The 23,226-nt window shown below is 39.3% G+C and overlaps 1 protein-coding gene across 2 annotated transcripts in view; it reads right to left on the bottom strand.

Moving 5' to 3' along the window:
• Positions 1–23,226, bottom strand: part of SNRK (SNF related kinase) — a 61,849-nt gene that overhangs the window by 20,881 nt on the left and 17,742 nt on the right. For both annotated transcript variants that reach the window (XM_061196543.1, XM_061196544.1), the window contains one exon: positions 22,676–23,149. In XM_061196543.1, coding sequence (XP_061052526.1) covers positions 22,676–23,149 — 474 coding nt within the window. The remainder of the gene's footprint in view (positions 1–22,675; positions 23,150–23,226) is intronic.

The following is a 23,226-nucleotide window of genomic DNA, read 5'->3' on the forward strand; positions in this document are numbered from 1 at the left end:
ACTCAGAAATACAATTCTATGGCAAGTAGTTTCCAAAGCTAAACGACATGATTTGAAGCATGTAAGAGAAGAACGGCAGTGTAACTGAGGGGGTAAAGTTTTGGAAAGGGCAAATAACCCTCTCATGGACACGACATTATTCAAGGGACCATTTATTCCATTTGCTTATTTTCCAGACTTTTTCTCTTCTTACTCTACTTTTTGTCTTCGAATCATTAACTTTTCCATCCTAGGCGCCAAAAGAAAGAGATAAAAAGAGTCACTAAACAAACACGAAGTACGACTTTAACCAAGTTATTGAAAAATATGTTTCCCATCTTGAAAAATGAGAATAGTTACTTCCTCTTAAAGCTGCTGTAGGCATTAAATGGATAAGAATCGAATCCATGGTTAAGTATTCAGGACAGAGACCGGCACACAGAAAGCATTCCCAAGGAGGCTGCTGCCGCCCCGCTCTTGTTCACCTGTGCCAGGCTCTGTCTAGGCACAGCAAACACAGAAATAAATGAGAGACACCCTTGCCCTTTTGGGGCTCCTAATTCACTGTGAGAAACAGACAGCAGGTAACAGAAACAGAAAGCAGGTAAGCTCAAGAAGGCACAAAGCCAACACAGCAAAGAAAAACTAAGAGACTTGGGGAAGGCAGGAGGAACAAGGAAGGCCTTTTAGTAATTCAGGTTAAAAAAAAAAAGAAAAAGGTGGTAACTCAGGAGTTTGGTCCCCAGGACTACACATCTGGTGTTACAGGACTAAGAATGGAATCAAGAAAGATTATCTATGATATTCTACCCAAAATAGGGGAGGGAGGGGGTACTTGTCTTAATAAAAATTCATTTTAGTGGATATTTTAAATTACCTTTTCCATAAAAAAAAATAACTTGTTAATAAAACTACAAACTCCCAAGCCACAGATCATAGCCTAAGCTTGAGATCCTAGGACCAGAAGGGATCCACCAAGTCTGTAACTGGGGTGGGGTGGGGGGGGGGGATGAGTAGGGAAAGTTAGAGAAAGAGCATGGAACGGGGACTTTACATTATTTTCATTAAAAAAAATGTCAGTGGAATTGTCTATTCATACTAAAGGTCCACAGGTTAACAAACATCAACCATCTGAAAAATCAAACTTAATGACTACTACCTGAAGCATATGTTTTTATTTCAGACCCAGCTATAGACCCTTGGTTAATAATAGAAAAAGAAAATAGCACTTCATAAATACAGTTCCTTTGGTTAAAAAAAAAAATCTTCCAACTCATGGAAGGGGAAGGAGTAGAAAGATAATGAAGTCTTTGTTAGTATGAAGGGTGGGAATTACCGGTCCCCTTACTGGCTCTCAAGGTAGCTAGAAATAAGATCACAAGAATGAGCACTGAAGTCTCATCTGCTAACATTCAGTAGGTCAATTCATCATAATACAATTGAATTATGCTATCTCTAGGGTTGGAGGTGGCGTTTATATTACTAAGTTCATTTAGGCAGGCTAACAAAAGATCAAAATGAAAACAAAACAGAATAAAAGAGTGATTACTTTGAGGAAAAGTAATTGCCAAAGGGTGTGGAAGGGAAAATGTCACAACTACTGAAAGGTTTTCTGAAAATTTCTGAAGTGAATTATCTCGACAGCAAAAGAACAAACAGGGATTAGAAAGTAATAAAAATGGGAAGACCAGAAGAAAGATTTTAAGTAGAACCCTCTATTTTTTCCCTCCGGCTTTCTTTTATCAGTGTAGCCATGAGTCATGAAACAAGCAACAGGAATAGAATGTTCTAAAACCACTACAGATGAGCTAGGGACCAGCACCTTTTATAACACCACTCACAACTGGCAGGATTTATGCAATCACTTTGCAGTTCCAACTACGGTCACTAGCAACTGACATATGACCCAATACTAATGTTAAAGGGAATGCTTTCTTAGAATAGCAAGTACTGTTGCAGAAGTGTGTAGGTCCCAGGAGTTCTATAACAAAACCTAGAGTCTTTGTTTCTTGTATGACATTCAGAAACCTAATCTCTATGGTCCACTGATGTGAATTCCTATCTACATAGTAAGAACTACTCATCTGCATTCAAAATCACCTAGAGCTCTGGTTTTCAAGGATTCTTTCTTGCTCTGGACAAGATCAGTGGCTGCTTCTAAGGGACATAACTAGAGACCGTTCTGAAAGTAGAAAACTGTCAGGTCATTTGAACTAACAGTGTTAAGACTGAGGCAGAAGAGGAATGAAGCATGTGGACATGTCCTATTATTTCTGGTTTTATCAACACTCTAGTTGGAAGCAAAGTTGTATTATTTAACAAGGAATCACTTCTTCTCTTTAAAGAAAAGAGTGAGAATGAATGTCGACATCTCATACCTACTTGAAAAAACTTCTTTCCCAGACCTGAATCCACCTAAATGTGCCTTGGGGACTTCAAAAATCAGTGCTGCCCAAAAAAAGCTTATCATCTTTTACCCAAACCTATTTGTCCTCATTTGTATTCTAATTTGGTCAATGACACCTTCACCCACCCAATCAAAACTCGGGAGACCTCCCAGACTCTACACTCTGTGGGTCCTCTGACTTCCACGCCAGGGAGATCGTGCCAATTCCAGTATGTGCTTAGACACAGCGGTTTCCACCACTGACCCTCACGTTCCCTGAGGTCTCCCCACACTGCCCTCCAACCTCGGGAGCTGGGCCAGCTGGTGATTTCAGCATCACCAGAGCCAGCTGTAACTACAGATGTTCTCCTGTCCTCCTCCAATGCTCAGAGCTCCTTGAGTGCAGAGTATGTCCCCTGCACCCAGGCAGTCCTGCTCGACAGAGGTCTGCTGAATGCAGTGAGCCTGAAACTAAAAACAAAGTAGTACTTCTGCAAATGCCGTTTGGGTAGAGCCCCCAGGAGGCAGATGAAGCGGAAGTTTGAGGTACAGAGGCAGTGAGCAGCTAGCGAGAGGGAAAGGAGGCTAAGAAAGGCTCGGGGTACAGTGGGGGGGTGTGGAGGTCAATGAGGACAAGCTGCAGTGTCAGCTGTTTAAGGCCTTATGCAAACTTGTTTTTTTAAGTCGCAAGAAAACAGGGAAAAGTTCAAGAAGTCAGAGGTTATCAGTCACACACTGTGGGACTATACACGTTCACACAAATCCAAACCAGACAAGCAGCAGACACCCTTCCAACTCGGCATTCTTTCATAAGTCACTTTACGAGTCTGATTTTGAAACCAGTTAGGAAGTGAACTTCACAGATGAAGAAGGAAAGATAAGACAAGCTAAAACATAATAGTTGTGTGATTTCTTTCAGTATAGCCTAAGGAAAAGAGCATGCCTGGGCTAAAGCGTCAGAGACCTAGGTTCTAACCCTACCTTGGCCATTTAATTAGCTATGTATTCTTGGCCAAGTCACCCAACTTCTTCACATCTTAGTTTTCCCTTCTTTAAAATATGGACACCACTACTTATCTGGTACTTTCTGAGACGCTGACAGGGTGTCTGAGCAAACAGTGCTACATGTATCACTGCAGAGTCTGCAAGGATCATAAATGGTCACACCTCTAGATATAGGAGTGGGACTGGTGGGAGAAAGCAAAAGGGATTTTATACTTTTTATTAAATATATTTCTGTATTATTTGAATTATCTTATAAGAACATTCATTTATTACTTGTAAAAAAAGTAATTAGAAATTAGCTGTATTTAATATTCTGATGTGTACATACTTAAACTGAATAAGCAGAAACCTCTTTATAGGAATGTAAAAGATATAAAAAAAAAAGTCTAGACAAGTTCTCTAGTCACTGAGCCTGTGACTCTTAGCCTGTGGTCTGGGGGCATTCGGTTCCGCAGGGTTCCCTTAATGGCTTCATAGACCAATCTGCCCATAGCATGAATACCTACAGTAGGATATACATTACTTTTCATTTTTAGCACAAATAATTTCCTTCAAGGATTAAGAAAACTCAAATACGAACTCACTGATGTTTCATAAGCACCCCTGAGAGTCTTACAGAATGTGATGAAAGAAAAAAGGGCAGAGTTATATGGGTCCAGACTCTCTGGATAACCTGTTTTCCTGGTGGTATCTCGGTACCACAGTGTCTAGGGAGAGGATTTGGGTCTCATGAAGCCTGGGAAGGGGTCAGGGTAGTGCTGCTGGCTGGGTCACCCTCTAGTTCTACTCCCCTGCTTCAGGACACACCTGAGGGTTCTCAAGGGGAAGGTGACCCTGAAGCCAGAGCCACCACAGTCATCCACCTCGGGTATATTCCCAAAGTCAGTCTGGATGCTCTGGCTTCCTAGAAATTTCCACCCTCAGAACAATCCTTCAAAGTACTGATTTCTACATACCCTGGTGAAGCAAGAATCAGTTACAAATTCATACCTTTCCAAAATTAGATCTTTTATTTAAAAAAACCTTATGAAACCTAAATACTTCCTTTTACAAGCTTATGAGAAAAGTCTCTAACTTTTGTCCAATTTTATTACACTAGTCACAAAGCCTAAAACGTTCACATATGAGAAATATTTTTTTAAATGTGGAAACAAGTGCCATCAGGATGGCAACATGCATGAGTACATTCTTCGACTACAAATTTCAATGTGGACACTTTTCAAAGAGGGGGTGTACTGGAGCACTGCCTCATCGTGGACACTCAGGGACTTGGATTTCGTTTTAAGAAGTGATTTTACATGATTATGACAGGAATATGACAAATGCAAAGTGATTTCACAATTTGGCTCGGATCTAGAAAGTAAAAATGTTCAGATTCAGTACCAAACTTAAAAATGTCCAAGTCAATTGTCTAATCAAACAATAGCAACTATGCAGACTAAAGAATAAATCTGAAGCCTGCACTAACTTGATGCTTTAGTTTAATAGCTAGTGGAGTATTCTGATGTTTTCTTACATTGATTTTAAAAACACTGAGCCTTTTGCGTAAGATTGAGGTGTGCTAACATAAGACAAATATGCAAGGCATTACAATACCAGTTAATAAAAATCACCTGCATATGCTGACTCTTGAGGGTTCTCTTTCAAAATGCAACAAACACAGCTTTCTGGGCACAGAGATACAAAGTCAAATGAGTTGTGTCCTTTAACGGATCACGGCATTACCCTAGACTCCCTAAAATGTTAAACTTGTCGGGAGACTTTAACGTTACCATTTGAGGATAAAAAGAAATAAACTTTAAAATAGTGTATTTGCTATAAAAAGATTCAAAATTCAAAATATTAGTTCTTGAAATGTTTGTTTTGGTTAGTTCTCCCTGCATAATGCCTAAACTAGTCATGTGGTTTTAAAATGTATACAAGCTATTTTCCTACATTAAAAAAATCAACACATCTTTCTAGGGATTACAATAAACACAACCTGGTTGGTTCTACATAGGATTATAACTTTTAGATTCCTTCATATTAAAACTTTAGCTAGAGGGTTCTCTCAAATATAACCACACATTTCCTGTATTTAAAAGTTAACGCTTACTTTCTTCAGATTATGAAATACATGTTTAATGACAGTAAGTTTCTATTAGCAGCCTGGGGGAAGCTCCCCCATTCCCAACACCACCATCTTTCATATTAGCCTATTAGATAGGTAAAGATATAACAGATTTGTTTTAATTTGCACTGTCCTGATTATTTTCTCCCAATTTCTCCAAGGTATAATTTACATACATTAGAATACACCATTGTCAGTACGCATCTCTGCAAGTTCTAACAAATGTAGTCACGGAACTACTATCACAACGGAGACACAGAGATACAGAGCATCACTCCAGAAAGTTCCCTGTGCCTCTTTGCAGTCAAGAACTCCTCCTCCCAGCCCAGCCCCTGGCAACCATGGGTCTGTTTTATGTCCCGAAAGTCTTGCCTGTAAATGGACTCATACAGTGTGTAGTCTCTGAAGTCTGGCTTTCTTCACTGATGCATCTGAGATCTGTCCATGTTGCTGCACGTGCCAATAATTCATCAGTTTTTACTGCTGAGTGGTGTCCCTTTACACAGGTGTTCCACAGTTTATTTAAGATTGAGACCATCATGAATAAAGTCACTAAAAACATCTGTGTACAGGTGCTCATGCAAATTTAAATTTTCATTAGCTTTGGGTAAATATCTAGGAGTGGGTTTGCTAGGTCATATGTTAGCTTTATTAGAAACTACCCAATAATATGTGTGGGTTTATTTATGGATTCTTTATTCTATTCCACTGATCATACCCTTTTGCTAATACCATACAGTCTTGATTACTGTAGCTTTATACTAAGTCCCAAATATTCTAATTACTCTTAAGGTTAACCTCTTCCTTCTTTATCAGCTATTTAAATGACTTGTAAATCGACTCCTCACTTGTCTTTAGGAGAGTTTTCTCACTGATTTGTAAGAGCTCTTTCTACAGTAAGAATAGTTATCAACTATATTACAAATTATTTCCCCAGTTTGTTTCCATCATAATTTTGTTTTAAACATATATGCACCATACCCATAAACTGTAATCAAATCAATCACCATTTCTTTATAATTCCTGTTTAGAAAGGCCAAGATATCATGAATATTCAACTTTTTTTTTGCGGGGGCGGGGGAGGCTTAATTCTTCATATACAAATCCTGAATTCACCTGGAACTTATTGTGACATATGACATAGGTAGGGATCTATCATCCCTTCTTCTTGAAATATTTAATTATTCCAGTATAACTTATTAAATAATTCTTCCCCTGATGCCTTCTGATAATGGAGGAATTTTAAATTATTAAGGCCTCTTCCTTTTTCTACCTCACTTAAAATCACCAGCTAAAGAATCATGGTAAGATACAGAGGTGCCCTTGGGCATCAGTCCTTACACTAAAGGGCCACAAAGCAGAAACTGACGTATGTGTTCAGCAAGTATATGGCACCACTATTTGCCAGGCACTGTGCTAGGTGCTGAAATGTAATCCTCATAAGACCTTAGAGGTTGGCAATGAAGGGAGAATTTCCAGGAGAGCGGGCACTGCTGCCCTTGCTGTCCTGGGCCCTGCCACAGTTCGTTTCTGTTCATTCATTTACAGAGATGAATGAATGTTACAACAACCACCTGGCTTATAAAAGATAGCTCCACCTTATCTTCCATCTAAGATTCCCCTTTTAGAGCTGCTTCCATGGCAAGCATGTATCTCGCTCTACCTCCAAAAGTACCCGTAAGCCCGGATAAAAGCCTGGACTCCAGGTTACAAAGGGGCAGATCATGTTTTTAAGAGTTTTCAATTACGATTTCTTGATTCTTCCTCATCTCTTGTTGCTATCACTGTGCCGGCCTCTAGGAGGTCCCTTTGCTACCTATCAGCTGAAGCTACAAAAATAAACTTATTCAACTTGCTAGAATTTTATGTAAAATTAACTAATAAATAAGGATATGAGTGAGACCCTGAATGACAACTGTAAACAAAATACATGAGCTTTGTACATGGGCTGAAGGCAGTCCATTTCAGCATCCCAGCAGCCTTTATTTGCTTGCTTTCTGGTGCTCTACTGTGTTCGGGACAACTCAAGAACTAATCTAAAGAAAGGGTTCAATAAGTACTTTCCCTAATTGGTAGGAGACGCTGATAGCTAAGGATTCTGAAGCTCATTTCTCCTACATAAAGTAACACAAGAACAATTTCAGAAAGCTTCCTTACCATATGAAAAGCTACTCCCTTCACTCCCCTGATAGCAGCCAGAAGAGTCAAAGGTTAGAAAGTCAGGGAACACAAATTCTCTACCTATTCTTGCCTCTCCTGATTGATGAGTTCATTTTAATACTGAAGCTAGATGGTTAAGTCCAAGAAATTTTTATCAAGCTGTTTACTGACGACTTGATAATACAACTATCCTTGAGACAGACAGCACTGTATGCCACCCATAAACTGATGACTGAGAAAAAAAATTAGGACTAATCTAAAACCACTAGGAATCTTCTGCTTCCAGGTAGAACATAATGGGTTGTAGCAGACTGAAGGTCCTTCTCTAACAACTAGAAACAAAAGGATAACTTGCAGAAATCATGATTTTAAAGCCTTGGGAGCAACAGGAAAAGATGAACTAAAATTCCAGATTGGAAAGAGCCCTTTCTAGAGCTAAGGGAGAAATTCAAACAAGAATCATGTGACCTAAAGAGTTTCAACGGATCACAAATGTTCCCGAAAAAGGTTAAGCCCAATCAACTTATGTTACACTATAACTAAAAGAGTATCTTAGGTATAACATCATTTTTAAAACCCTGAAAACCAGGTAAGGTTAGGAAAATATAGCTACTCTGATGCAAGAATATAAGCTTACAGTGAACTGATATTTAATGTCTCATATATCAATCAACTGCTATCTGTATACATTAGTCTCTTAAGAATTTGTTAAACCAGTTTCAGCCCTCTAGAAACAAATTACCACTGCGTACAAAACTGGGAATCACACCCTGGAACATGGGGGTCACACCACCTGAGGGGCTTCCCTGCATCTACTGGAGCTCCCAATCCATGTTAAGTCTCTTTTAAACTGTAACAAGAACCTCCAAAGGTCAGTGAAGAGTTAATACACACAAACTCTGTTAACACAAAATGGGTTTAAAAAAAAAAAAAAATCTTACCTAACACACCAAATACCTACAGATTAAGTCTACTTTGGTTTTAAAAAATAAAAAGAACACTGTACCCGCAATGACTTGATGTTCCTTTTGGAAGTAGCCCTATCTAAAACCTTACCTCCAATTTTCCATTACAATCTTCCCAAGTCATAGCTAGGAAACTAAAAACACAACAAGGAAAATGAGAGCTCTAATATATAAAACGAATTAGATACGCACAAAAAACAAGGCCACTCACTACTCCACACCTGTATTTTATGCCCCAAAGCTTATTTCGAAAGTGCTTGAGCTTATTCCTTCTGTCAGAAAGTTGTGGGCCCACTTTTTACTCAGCCCCAAGGTCTAATCTAAAAAGGGGCTTCACAGTGGTCCGTAAAACACCTCAGAAACTGCACCTCTGCATCTCTCCGAACAGAGGCACCACAGCTTTCATCAGACTCATGGTGAGTCTAGGACTCATTAAATATACATACAGAAGGGCAAGAAAAAGGAGTACTGAAGTGACCAAAGAGAGCAGGAGCCATGGAGGGCGACCACCATTAAACTTTGTAAAGAAGTTTAGAAGAACGTACATTTTCATTTTTTACTCTCTGTAATGTTTATTCATTTAAACAAACATTAAGAGCTTGCTGTGTTTACCAGGAGATGAGGATGGGACACAGATACAAACACAGTTCCCTCTCTCCAGGATCTTACTACTGAGCAAGGGGGACAAGTGAGCCATCTGGAGTGATTAGGCTTGGCATCACCCCATCCAATTCCAAAGGGAAAAGGCACGCAGGGCATATGTCCTCTGCAACTCATCACCCTCTTTTTTTAGCCATTCACAAGCCTTCTATTATTTTTTATCCAACAAACTAGAGTGCCTACTCTGTGCCTGGCTGCATCCCAGGCACCAGAATTTAGGCGTATCTATGAAGAGGGTCTCATTTCACAGTCTTATTTTCCTACTCACCAGATGTTGCCACAAATGCTGAGGGCCCACAATTTTTTCCTTAGGTTCCAGGGTTTAAAATAATTCTGAATTAAAGTTTTAAAATATTAAATTAGGCACTGTCTTATACTATACTGGATGTAATTTTAAACACATCACCATCAGGCTAACAAATCAATAAAAATTAGCTAAGATACACCAATGTTTTCCAAAGACAGTGTAGATTATATAGAAAATGTGCTACACAGAATGATGGGACTAAGACATGAAAAATGGTGAAGGGCACGAATTGGCATCATAGCTGTAAGGAAGCATCAGCTCCACACAGGAGTCTCTGCTGGTGAACTTGGCCTAGCTCCGGGGGTCCTGTGCCATGTCTGCTCTCCACCTTTGTCTACCAAAGTCCACATTAACAGGTGAGGATCTGACTGACAGAAGCCATAGTCCTTGAAAGAAGTAAACCACACTCTGTGTGTTAAGGTGATTGTGAAAGCGTTGCCCAAGCAGCCACCCTGGGAGTCATGACAGGACCCGCTGGGCAGGGTTTCCCCACAAAGCGGGGCCTGCGGCTGACTAGCCCCTCCAGGCCCACCTCAGGGAGCGCACGGGAGAGACATGAAGCCGGCACCCTGACGTAAGCAGACACACATCCTTCAGCAGCTCTTAAACACACGACAGTCACTCCACAGGCCATTCGGAGCTCTGAGTCTGTTCAGCAATGTGCGCTCTGACTGAAAGGATTCCAAATTTCCTGTGTCACTGAGTTTGTTCTACTATATTTTGTTTTGTGAACTAGCCTTTTCTTTAGCAGGTTTATGCCTCTCCCCACAAATAAAAAGCTTAAAAAACACCCAAGCAGATTAGGATGTTTTCAACTCCCCAAAGGTTTCCTAGGCTACAACCTGAAGTGAAGATAAGTGGTTTCGGTTTCCATATGTATTTCTGTATTAAAATAGTTCCTGCTTGGGGTGTTTTGAACAACTCTTCTGAAGTTCCAAGAAACTAACCAGTTATCAAATAAACATCAGGACTTTCATTTGTTTTTTTAAAATCTAACATGAAAACACACACACACACACACACACACCCCTTCTTTAGAAGTCAACCCACTCCCTAAACACAAAAAAACCTAACATTCTGAAAGTTAAACACAACTAAAAACACGAGCGGGAAAGCACACGTGCACAGGCCTGCCCTTCCCCCGGTTCTCCCATGCAGCCAGCGTTTCAGAAGTTCCCCCAGGACAAATTTCCAGAGGAAAATGAGGCCAATGCAGCCCCACAGAAACATGAAGGCGGCGCGTTTCTCCTCCAAAGGAGGACATGCTGAGACAGTCCGAGCTGCCGGGTGAAGGGGGTCTTCATTCACCTAAACCCTACAACAGTCCTAAGGCGGGAACCGTTCCTACCCGCACTGCACAGAGAGGTGAGGCAAGTGGGGAAGGAGATCGGCTGGGTGGGGAGAAGGTGAGGCCTGAGGGCAGGGGGCTGGGAGACAGGAGGACCCTGAGGCTGGGCTGGGGCGGGAGGAAGGTGACTGACAGCCCATGTGACTGGAGCTGAGCAGCGACAGGGAAAACTGGGAGGGAAAGTCAGGGAAGAAATGGGGGGAGCCGACCTTGAGCGTCACGCGGCCACAGTGAGGACTCCAGTTTTGACTCTGGGTGGAATGGGAAGTCTTTAAGGTGTTCTGAGCAGAGGAGTGACATAACAGACTCCAGTTTTCAAAGGAACTGAGCAGCACCGTTTTCCTCCTCGGCGGGGGTGACCTGAGACTGCCGCCTCGGGCTGCAGACCCGAGGAAGCCTCTCCTTACAGCTCTCCTTAAAGCTGCTCCCCAGGGCACCTCCGACTCGCCCTCACCCCTAAGCCCCAGAAGCCACCTCTCCCCGGAACTGTCAGTATCTGCGAAGGGCAGCAGCACGGAACAGAGAAAAGGAAAGCGGCTTCCAAAATCCCTTCTCTTACCTGCTTCCTAAGATACACGCACTCGTGCGTATCAGCCCAACTCTTACCTCCTCAGACAGAATACCCAAAGACTCAGATCAGAGCTGGGCTCTAGTTTGAAAAGTAGGTGAACAGTAACTTCCAGTTTTTATTCTAATAGGACCTGCGGTTACCAGCCCTGCACACCTTTGTCTTTCCACAGGATTTTAGGGGGAGTAAGTGGTGCACTAAGGTCCACCTAAAACAAAACCAAACCCCTGTCTAGTTAATAGTAGTCAGAGCCCTTAGAAAACTGCAAAGGTGCTATAAATCTTCTGGATGAAGAAAACGATTTTAAATGAGGCAAAGAGGCAACCTTCTGACTACAGTGGAAAGGAAGCAGGCAGGACAGTCTCTGGGCTCCTCAGGACAAGGGACCCTGACGGCTGTTTAGCTTCAAGTTCCAGGCACTGGAAAGGCATCAGAAAACATTTCCAAGGGACCTGAAATTTGGTTTCCACTTACTTATCCCTAAATGAACACAGAATGTGACTAAAAATGGGGGGGCGGGAGGTGGAGAGAGGTGGAGGGGAGAAATTTAAACTCAATTCTCAACATCAAAAAGAATATACATTCTCGCTCACTTTTTTGAACCTGAAGGTTAAAAAAAATTTTTTCCCTAACGCGTATTATCTAAAGAACATTAGAATTAAAATACTGGGCATCTTTTTTCCACTAATGGCTAAAAACATTTGATTCTATGGGTCTGAATCAGCGGTAGGGAAGGCTAGATGAATATCAGAATCTCATGAAAGCTTCTGGTTGTGGGCCTCACCCAAGACTATCAGAATCAATCTCTAGCAGGGTTGCCCAGGCAAGGTTTTTTTTTTTTTTTCTTTTTAAATCTCCCCCAGGTGAAACTGATGGGCGATGAATTGAGAACCACCAATTTAAATCTTACCATACCACTAGTACAGTAAGTTATACTTTTCAAAATAGAGTCATCACATATTTCTTTTGATCTCAGCCTTATCACACAGTGAGAACAATAAGTACCGTGGCTAAAAATGCAACAGGGAAAACATCAAAAACACGCAAATCATTTCTATCATATTTTTCAGATGTCTCGCTGAGAAATCAATGGTTGAGTCAGCCTGAAAAACCCATCTATAGGGGACCTATAGATAATACTACCTCTAACACTTCATGCTCAAATATTAAATTCAATAACAGCTGATTTATAAAACCCAAAAGATTTTACTCAAGGCACTGCTACCTGCTTCTCAAATACTTGATTATACAACATTCACATTTTAAAGCCAGTACATTGTGAAGACAGAACTAATACCAAATCAAGTGCTTTTATTTAGTGTTCATGCCAGATCAATTTTTAATTGTGATTTCTGAAATAATTTTCATTTCTCATAGGCATGTGAAACTTCAGAAAGTTTAAGGAAGGATTTTCATTTTTTCTTTTGGTTTTATATGACAAGTGATGGCACCATACTTTGTAAAAGGTACCTGGCAGAGCATATGACCCTGCATTTGGCACCTGGGTTGTGGAAGGTGTGTGCCACACTTCTATGGATATGTTTTTCAGTTCTCAGCAACCAAATGCTACCCGTGTGACTAGGCCTAAGCCCCAGGCTGCAATGCAGCTCATACTGGGCACACTTACACAAGCAGGTTCTGTGTTTCCTTTTTTAGTTTTCCAAGGTTTCTGCCCTGGGCCTGGGTATGGGCCTGGTTTAACAAGCATGAGTGTATAAAGCCTAAAGTTCCTCTTTAGCCCTTGGCACGATAGTGATCAATTAATTATGAGATAACAGGTAACATCATCCCTCCGCTGAACTGCAGAGACCAGATCCGCCTTGCTCAGTGCTGTATCCTGGGCGCCTGGCATGGACTAAGCATGCCATAAACACGTGCTCAGGAGAGGGAGGGAAAGCAGGGGAGGGACTGGAAGGAAGCAAGCCTGGTTTTCACCTTGGTCAGTAGAACAGCAAACAGTTGACGATTGCAAAGCTGAGAAGGACAGAGAAAACCTCGATGAACAGCACTCGGTCTGTTACTCACATGGCAGCATCACCTACAGCAGGATGTGTTCAGGCCAGAGAAGTGTTCCAAGGCCATGCCCACTCCCACATGCAAATAAAACAAACAAGGTGCTACTTTAAAGCAGACCAAACTTCCTTACCTACGCATAGAAGAGGCTCAAATCATCCCTTAAAAATATATAATCCCAAACTCCACACTTGGGCCTAATACTCTGACACAAGCCTAAGGTCTTCTAATCTAGACTCATCAGGACCATATGTCTAAATGACAAATAGTATAAGAATAAGTAATATAAAATTTAGCCAGATTCTGACTCTGGGAAGAAAAGGTCCAAGTCGGAAAATACTGAAACATTACAAAGACATCTGGCTCTAATAAACACCTGAGAAAAATGAAACTGTACACACTGAGAGTTGGTGCAGCTTGGGAAGGACTGTAAAAGCAAGTACACAAGCAGCTTTTCTGTAATAAATCTGAAATAAAAGCAAGGAATTATCAATTCATAGTCTAAGCCATAATGGCAGATCTATGTTAATCAAAGAGAAAATTTCCGATTTGCTTACATCTTCTTGGATTATTTCAAAGTTCTATCAAAAAGTTTAGGTTAGGTTGCACTATCTGTATAGGAAGGAGGAATCCTTTTAAATCACAGGACTAGAGCAGAGCGACGAATGGCTGCCATAAGCGCATGAAATGTGGCCTCCAGTTTCACTTCAGCTCTTGGCTTAAATACACCAAGATTTCCCAAATATTATACAAAATATAATTAGCATATAAATTTTTTTAACACCTTTATTGGAGTATAACTGCTTTACAATGGTGTGTTAGTTTCTGCTGTATAACAAACTGAATCAGCTATACATATACATATATCCCCATAGCTCCTCCCTCTTGCGTCTCCCTCCCATCCTCCCTATCTCACCCTTCTAGGTGGTCACAAAGCACCGAGCTGATATCCCTGTACTATGCAGCTGTTTCCCACTAGCTATCTATTTTACATTTGGTAGTGTATATATGTCAATGCCACTCTCTCACTTCGTCCCAGCTTCCCCTTCCCCCGGCCCGTGTCCTCAAGTCCATTCTCTATATCTGTGTCTTTATTCCTGTCCTGCCCCTAGGTTCATCAGAACCATTTTTTTTTAAGATTCCATATATATGTGTTAGCATACGGTATTTGTTTTTCTCCTTCTGACTTACTTCACTCTGTATGACAGACTCTAGGTCCATCCACCTCACTACAAATAACTCAGTATCGTTTCTTTTTATGGCTGAGTAATATTCCATTGTATATATGTGCCACATCTGCTTTATTAGTGGTTAGGAATCCGCCTGCCAATGCATGGACACGGGTTCAAGCCCGGGTCCGGGAAGATCCCACATGCCGTGGAGCAACTAAGCCCGTGCGCCACAACTACTGAGCCTGCGCTCTAGAGCCCACGTGCCACAACTACTGAAGCCCACGCACCTAGAGCCTGTGCTCCACAAGAAAAGCCACCACAATGAGAAGCCCGCACACCACAACAAAGAGTAGCCCCCGCTCGCGGCAACTAGAGAAAGCCCGCGCACAGCAACGAAGACCCAACACAGCCAAAAATAAATAAATAAATAAATTTATTAAAAAAAAAAAATGAACACAATTCTAAGATGTGTCTATAGACTTCATCAGATCTTAAGGCATTACTGAACCAGAAAAAGCTAAGAATCACTACTCTAAAATAAATGCAAGTACATATTTTTAACATGGTGAAGGTTAAATGCTCTCACCTCAGTGGACATAGGATAATTTTTGGCTGATTATCTAGTTTTACAATTGTTCTTATTTTAAAAAATACAATATAAAAATACATTTGTTAGCATGCATCTGAACACTGAAAAAATGCAGTGTGTTTCTGTCATGGCGACCTTCATTCCCAGACCATAATCAGGCATTACTGTTAAAAATAAAGTAAAAACAACCCCTACACAACATCTCAGGAACATGTACATTGGAATACTTTTTTGTTTTTTTGATTTATTTTATTTTTGGCTGTGTTGGGTCATCATTGCTGCCCACGGGCTTACTCTAGTTGCAGCAAGCGGGGGCTACTCTTCATTGCAGTGTGCGGGCTTCTCATTGTGGTGGCTTCTCTTGTTGTGGAGCACGGGCTCTAGGCGCACAGGCTTCAGTAGTTGTGGCATGTGGGCTCAGTAGCTGTGGCTCGCAGACTCTAGAGCTCAGGTTCAGTAGTTGTGGTGCACAGGCTTAGCTGCTCCACGGCATGCGGGATCTTCCCGGACCAGGGATCGAACCTGTGCTCCCTGCATTGGCAGGTGGATTCTTAACCACTGTGCCACCAGGGAAGCCCTACATTGGAATACTTGTCTTCCAGGCAATGAATAATATGTATTTTTTAACTTTTTATCTTGAAATAATTATAGATTCACAAGAGTTGCCAAAAAAAAAAAAAAAAAAAAAGTACAGGGAAGTCCCATGTACTCTTCACCCAGTTTCCCCGGCAGCAACACCTTACTTAACTATAGCACAATATCATATAGGAAACTGACATTGGTTCAGTCCACAGAGCTTATTCGGATTTCACTGTTTTACATGCACTCATTTGTGTGTAGCTTCCATGCAATTTTATTACATGTGTAGATTCATATAACGACAAGAGATACAAAAGTGCTCCATCACAACAAGGTTCCTTCATGCTCTCTCTTTATAACTACACCACTCACTACCATCCCTAGCCCGTGGCAACCACCAATCTGTTCTCCATCTTTATAAGTTTGTTATTTCAAGAGAGTTATAAATGGAATTATGCAGTACATAAGCTTTTGAGATTGGCTTTTTTCACTCAGCATAATTCTCTTAAGATCCACCTATGTTGTTGTATCAATAGTTTGTTCCTTTTTATTGCTGCATAGTATTCCAGGGCAAGGATGCACCACAGTTTCACCATTCACCCACTGAGGGACATCTGGCTTGTTTCCAGTTTGGGGCTATTACAAATAAAGCTGCTATGAACATCCACATACAGGTTTTCATGTGAAAATAAACACCTAGGAGTGCAACTGCAGGGCTGTATGGGAAGTACATATTTAGTTTTATAAGAAACTGCCAAACTATTTTCCAGAGTGGTACAGTAGTGACTCCTCTCTTGTTATTCTTTTTCATAATTGTTTTAGCTCTTCTAGGTCCTTGGCCTTTCCATACAAATTTTAGAATAATGTTGTCTATGTCTTCAAAAACTTTGCAGGGCTTTTGACAGGAACTGCATTAAATCTATGGATCAACTTGAGGAGAAGTGACATCTGTACTATGTTCCAATTCATGAATATGATTTGTCTCTCCATTTAAGTCTCCTCTGATTTCCTTCATTAGCATTTTGCATTTTTCAGCATAAATTATTTTATGTTTTGTTAGATGTATACATTTTCTTTCGCATGATTGTAAATATTATTGTGTTTTTAATTTCAGTCTCCAGATGTTTGTTAATATATACAGATGCAATTTATTTTTATGTGTTGATCTTGTATCCTGTGATCCTGCTGAATTCACTTACTGGTTCTAGGAATTTTTCTGTAGATACATACCTTGAGATTTTCAACGTAGGCAATCATGTCATCTGCTGATTGAGATAGTTTTATTTCCTCCTTTCCAATCTATATGCCTTTCAGCACTATGCCAAATAAGAGTGGTGAGCGTACATCCTTGCCTTGTTTCCAAACTTAGGATGAAAGCATTCAGTCTTTCACCATTAAGTATGATGTTAGCCGTAGGCTTTTGTAGATGCTCTTTATGAAGTTGAGAATGTTCCCCTCTATTCCTAGTTTACTGAGAGCCAGCAAAGAGTAATATTTTAATGTAGGAAAAATAACAGATTTATAAAAAGAACTCCAAGCTTTCTGCATACTCATATGCATGAGGACACTTCTCATAACTCCATAAATGAATAATATCCATTAAATGCTGAACTGCAAATTGTAGAGAGTGTATACAGATTTTCTGTTTACATCCCAAAAAGCTTATACACACTGAGTCTAAATCCAGATCTTTGCACTGTATTAATGTGGAGCCATGTTTTATATAATTTAGCTTTCAGTGATATCTCCTGCACATTAATTTAGCAAATAATAAACTAATGAAGAGACTGAATATTTCATCTTTAAAACAGTTCGTCTATAAACTAGGAAGCATCTAATACAGGGGTTTTCAGTTCCAGAGCTGTAACATCCCAGGAAGCCTCTGAATCTCAAGTGAGATGACAAAGTTTTCGATACCAAATTTAGTTCATTTTAACTTGAAAATAAACTTTAAAAATTTAGTGAAGTAGAAAGACATAAACAATTGCAAGGTTTTACAACAACTGAAAAGTTCTGTCCATGATCTAAGAAACAGTTTTCCCATTTTAGAGTTTCTATAATGAAGAAACCTTTAAAGCATACTTTAGTTTTGTTTTTTAAAGCAGAGTAAGGTCTTTTCCAATACTGTTTTGAAAAAAAGAAACCCTCACCTACCCAGAAATTCACCTGGAGGCTTACTACAAGGGCCCCCTACAGGGCCAGCAGCAAGGTCCCCAACAGTTTCAGCAGAGCCTGAGCTCTCCAGAGCAACATCATGACGTGTGCATGACTCCAGCAGGGACAGGTCCATCCCCTGCCTGAACTTCCATCATCTAAACTGATGTAATTAGCAGTGATAATGAGTTTTCCACCCTGTACACTGCTGCACTGCAATCTCTACCACAGGAATTCCAAAGACTGTGATGAGAGATTCCAGGATTTTTCACAAAGATCATTTTTTATCTTTCCTTTCTAACTCAGAGAAGTCAACTTAACATACATTTTTGAAAGCCAACAGAGGCAACTGGAATCAACAGCTCGCTGAGCAAGATCTAGCTCTCCTTCTCCCCCCAAATCCCTAGATCTGATCGCAAAGGTAGATGGCACATGCGATCAGACTGAAAGAGGAAACCAGCTGGTAGGAGCGTCTGTGGTGCTCCTTTCTAGAAGACACAGTCTGGAAACAGGAAGAAATTGCACTAAGACAACCATTAGAAGGATGAATCAATTTCTCTCACCCCATAACTCACCAAGCACGAACAAGCAGGTATTTGTTCTAGGTGGGAGGAGTGACTGTGGGCACCAGGGGCAGAGGTGCACTGACAGTCTGTCAAATAGTAAGACCAGACACCAGGCCACACTCTGCTCCTCTCCCACATCTACTGGAGGCTACTCAGACATTATATTCACAGACAATTAGGGAATCTCAAAAAAGAGATAAACACACAACTAACAATCCCCAAGCACCTAGGAAACATGGGCAGCATGAGAGAGGAACCAAGTGCATCAAACAGAAGAACTAATACCCAAGAAAAATCATTTAATGGAGCATTTCCAGAAGTGTGAAACTATGCTTCACAGGATAAATGAAATGTATAGCCCAACAAAGAAAATAAAATTAAATTCACATCAGACTTCACCCTGGCAACTTTAGAAGCAAAAGGTGACAGGAAAATATCTTCAAAGTTGGGAAGAAAATTATTCTCAATATGTATTTCTATACCCAGCCAAAGTACCATTCAAATGTGATGACATTTTTAGACAAAGACTTGGCAAACTTCTCACAAATCATCTCTAAAGAATTACAAACAAAACAAAAATAATCTAAGTGAAAGATAGAAAGGTGAAGACTCAGTGGTAAACCAAGAAATTAGTAAAATTAAGTCCAAAATTAAATATTTTTTATAAATAAATAAAAGCAAATAAAAACTCTTTTACTCAAAGGAAAGTGAAAGCAAACTATAGTTGTTTGTATGGTAGAGGGAATGATACAAATATCAATTAACTCCAGACATTAAGAGTAGACACTAATACAAAGAAACAGATTGCACATCTTGCAAACCACTGAAAGAGGAGCAAAGAAAACTTGAATAACCCAACAAAATATGGAAAAAGGTAATAATGAAATAAGGCAAATGAAAAACACAAAATAAGATAGCACAAATAAGTCCAAACATTCCAGTCAAAACAAATATGAATGGATTAAATTCACCTATTAAAAGTCTGACTCAGATTACAGACACAAAATCCAGCTACATATTATTTAAGAAAGATAAATCTAAAACAAAATGACGAATAGGATCTAAGGCAATAAGCAAATAAGTGCAGTTTCACATTGCTAAAAGCTATAGCCCACCGTGTAAAATAAATTATATAAACTTATAAACCTAACACAGCTTGAAAATAACATGTACTAAGCAAAAACTGATTAAAATACAAAATTCACAGATAAAAGTAGGAGGCTAGCATAATTCTCTCATAAAATAACAGATTAGAATAAAAACATAATGACACAAAGGAACAAATTACATAATTAACAATCTTAATTATGTATAAAAATTCTGTACGTACCAAAAATTTTAATCATACAGGGAATAATAACCAAAAATTACTATGTATTAAACCACACAGAAAATCTCAAAATATTCCCAAAGCAGAAACCAATCAGGCATATTTATTGACTGTAATGTACTAAAATTAGAAGTTAAAACCAAATGGTTAAAAGGAAAAATAAATGTATCCACTCTGAATTTTTAAAACACAAAAAAACTAAACAAGACACAAAGGAGAGAAGATAAAGTTTAGCAACGAACAACAATGACTGCAGAGTGAAACCCCTGGGATGTTACCAGAGACGGAGGGAGAAGGCAACGTACAGCCTTAGATGTAAATATTTTGTTAGAAATCAGGACAATAAGGGAAAAAAAGCTTTCAATTCAAGACACTAAAAAAGAAAAAAGAAAACTCAAAGGTCCTAGAAAGAATTAATAAATATGAAAGAAAAAGTAATGCTATAGAAACCAAAAAGTATAGTTAAGTAAAATCAAAATTTGATTCTTTGAAAATAATAATAAAATACACAATTTCTGAACTAAGTTTCAATGTTGAGGACCAGTGTACTCAAAAAAAAACTTACCTATAAAATTGAACTGAAGTTGTTTTATTTAGCAACATCTGATAATTTAATTAAATGACAGATTCTAATATTTATTCCCAACTAATTTTGCTAAACATCTGTGAAAAATCACTGATTTGGGCATAATAAACTAATACTACATTAACAGAGAGATAACTTTCCATTTGTTTTTTAAAGCAATTCTGTAGTAAATTCAATCACACAGTTACACAAAATGTATGGAAATAAATACAAATAAAGAAAATGAACTCCACCCAATTCTACTGTACCAACATAAGTTAACCATTTATCAGACTGGTGATTATCCTTCTAAACGATTTTCTTTTCCTTTTTAAAAACTTGTTTAAAGTTCTATTATGCAATATTTATGATATAAGGGGAGAAAAAAAGAATATTACAATGAACACCTGCATATTCACTACTCAACTTAGGAAATAAACATCGCCAATACATTTGAAACCCTCTAGATATGCCTGCCCCTTAGAAGTAACTATTTTGATCTCATGTGTTCTTCATACTTTACTGCATATGCATGCACCCCTAAACAATATATCATACTGCTCTGTATGTTTTAAACTTTCATATAAATGTTATAATACTGTATGTATTCTTCACTCATTTTTTCACTTAAACAAGTCTGTGAACTCCAGCCATGCTGACATAGTTTATTAATTTTCACCAAGCTATAGTTTCACCACATGAATAATGAACAATTTATTCTCCTGCTGATGAACAGTCAATGTTGCTAAAAACATTCTTTGAAAATCTCTTGCGTACATAGGAAGCAGAACTGCTGGGTCTCAGGATGTGTACATCTTTAACTTTACCAGGTATTGACAAACTGTCATCTACAAAGTACAAGAGTTCCTGATGTTCTATAGTCTTATCTACACTTGGTTTTGTCGGACTTTTAGTTTTTCTCAATGTGAAAAGTAAGAAAATATCTTATTGTGGTTTTAATTTGCCTTTCCCTGATTATTAGTGAGGTTGAACATCCTTTTCATGTTAAGACATTTATGTTTCCTCTTCTGCATATTCTGGGCCTCATTTTCAGATTAGAGCCTCTCCACTAATCAAAAATCCCTGCCTCAAATATTCTAATGAAAGACTTTAGTGAAGCCTGGTTATCTGTAGTGTGCAGAAACCATTTTTAACCCTTTCTTTTCCAGAACACATAGTCTAACATGAAAAACAATGTCTTGGTGTACAGAGTATTCAGTGTAAGATCAGCACTCTTCAATGTGTATCTTTAATCTTCTATACCCTGCATTTTAAATGATCAGAATGCAAATGGAAGGCTCATATCTATGAAGTCTGATATCATGTGCATGTAATATTAGGGCATATTTTTCCAAGACTAAACCTAAAATTTTAAAAGCTGACCACACCTTCAGATTAACAAATTCTTAAAAATTGAAAGTAAATTCCTAAATGACCTTCAAAACAGATATGACCCCAAGGGGACAAAGTTGACACAAACTGAAAAGCAATAAACCCTTCTACCACAACTAAATAACTCATGACAAGTGAGTGAGAGCGTGAAAATGTGTTGGAGTGAAGGGAGAGGGTCAGTGGGAATGCCAAATGCCACCACTATTCTGGAATCCACCACACAGCAGGCACTCTGTATATCAATTTCCTTTTCTGTACAATGAGACAGACAATAACCACCACACAGGTCACTGTGAAAAGTAAACAAGAGAACATACAATACCTGTATCTGATCTAATTCTATTTTATGGATGAGGAAATGAAGCAGAGAGCAGTCAAGTACACTGTTCAAGGTCACAATAAATGATTCCAATGCCCCAGTTCTTCACACTGCACTGTCATATTCACAGTACCTGTCTAATATGGGTCTCATGACTGTTAAAAAGTATTCACAGGAAGGAGATGACTAGAAGTATCTCAGAAGACAGGAAAAGTACTCAGACCTTAAAAAAAATTAAAACGGGCAGATGAGAGGTTACCTTAGATAGCAACTTAACTCATTTTCCTTTGTGCTGACAAATACACTTTAGACGTTAGCCATCTAAAAGGTAAAATAAACTCATTGCCAGCTTTAGAGAAACATGGCATTCGTGAAACCCAATCTGTTAACTAAGACCCATTTAACAGAAATTCTCTTAGAAATTATTTTGGTACCAACAACAACAGATTTGACCAACTACACTCTAGCCAGTAGAATTCAGGAGGACAAATACTGGAAGGTTACCTACCTACCGCAGGTGCATCATACTCATCACCAAGCAGAATTTCTGGTGCAGAATATGCAAGAGATCCACAGCTTGTAGTGAGCTTCTTCCCTGGTTGAAACTTGTTGCTGAAACCAAAGTCTGTCAACTTTACAAGACCCTGTTTTTCAAAGAAGACCACATTCTCGGGTTTTAAGTCTCTGTGAACCACATGGAGTTTATGGCAATAAGATATGGCATGAACTATCTGAGCAAAGTACTTCTTGGCCAAGTCTTCATTAAGTCCCTCCTCGTGCTTCATTATGTAATCGAACATGTCTCCTCCATCCCCAAGTTCTAGAATAAGATATAGTTTGGTCTGGGTGTCAATAACTTCGTAAAGGCGTACGATGTTGGGATGCTGCACTAGTTTCATGCATCTCACTTCTTGGAAAAGATGACCAGTGGCTAGAGTGTCCAATTTTGTCTTGTCAATAACTTTTACTGCCACTTTTTCACCTGTAAAGACATGCCTGGCAAGTTTAACCACTGCAAAATGACCTCGACCCAAGGTTTTATCCAGATCATACAATCCA

This window comes from Eubalaena glacialis, chromosome 7 (genome assembly GCF_028564815.1).
Source record: "Eubalaena glacialis isolate mEubGla1 chromosome 7, mEubGla1.1.hap2.+ XY, whole genome shotgun sequence".
Lineage (NCBI taxonomy): Eukaryota > Metazoa > Chordata > Mammalia > Artiodactyla > Balaenidae > Eubalaena > Eubalaena glacialis.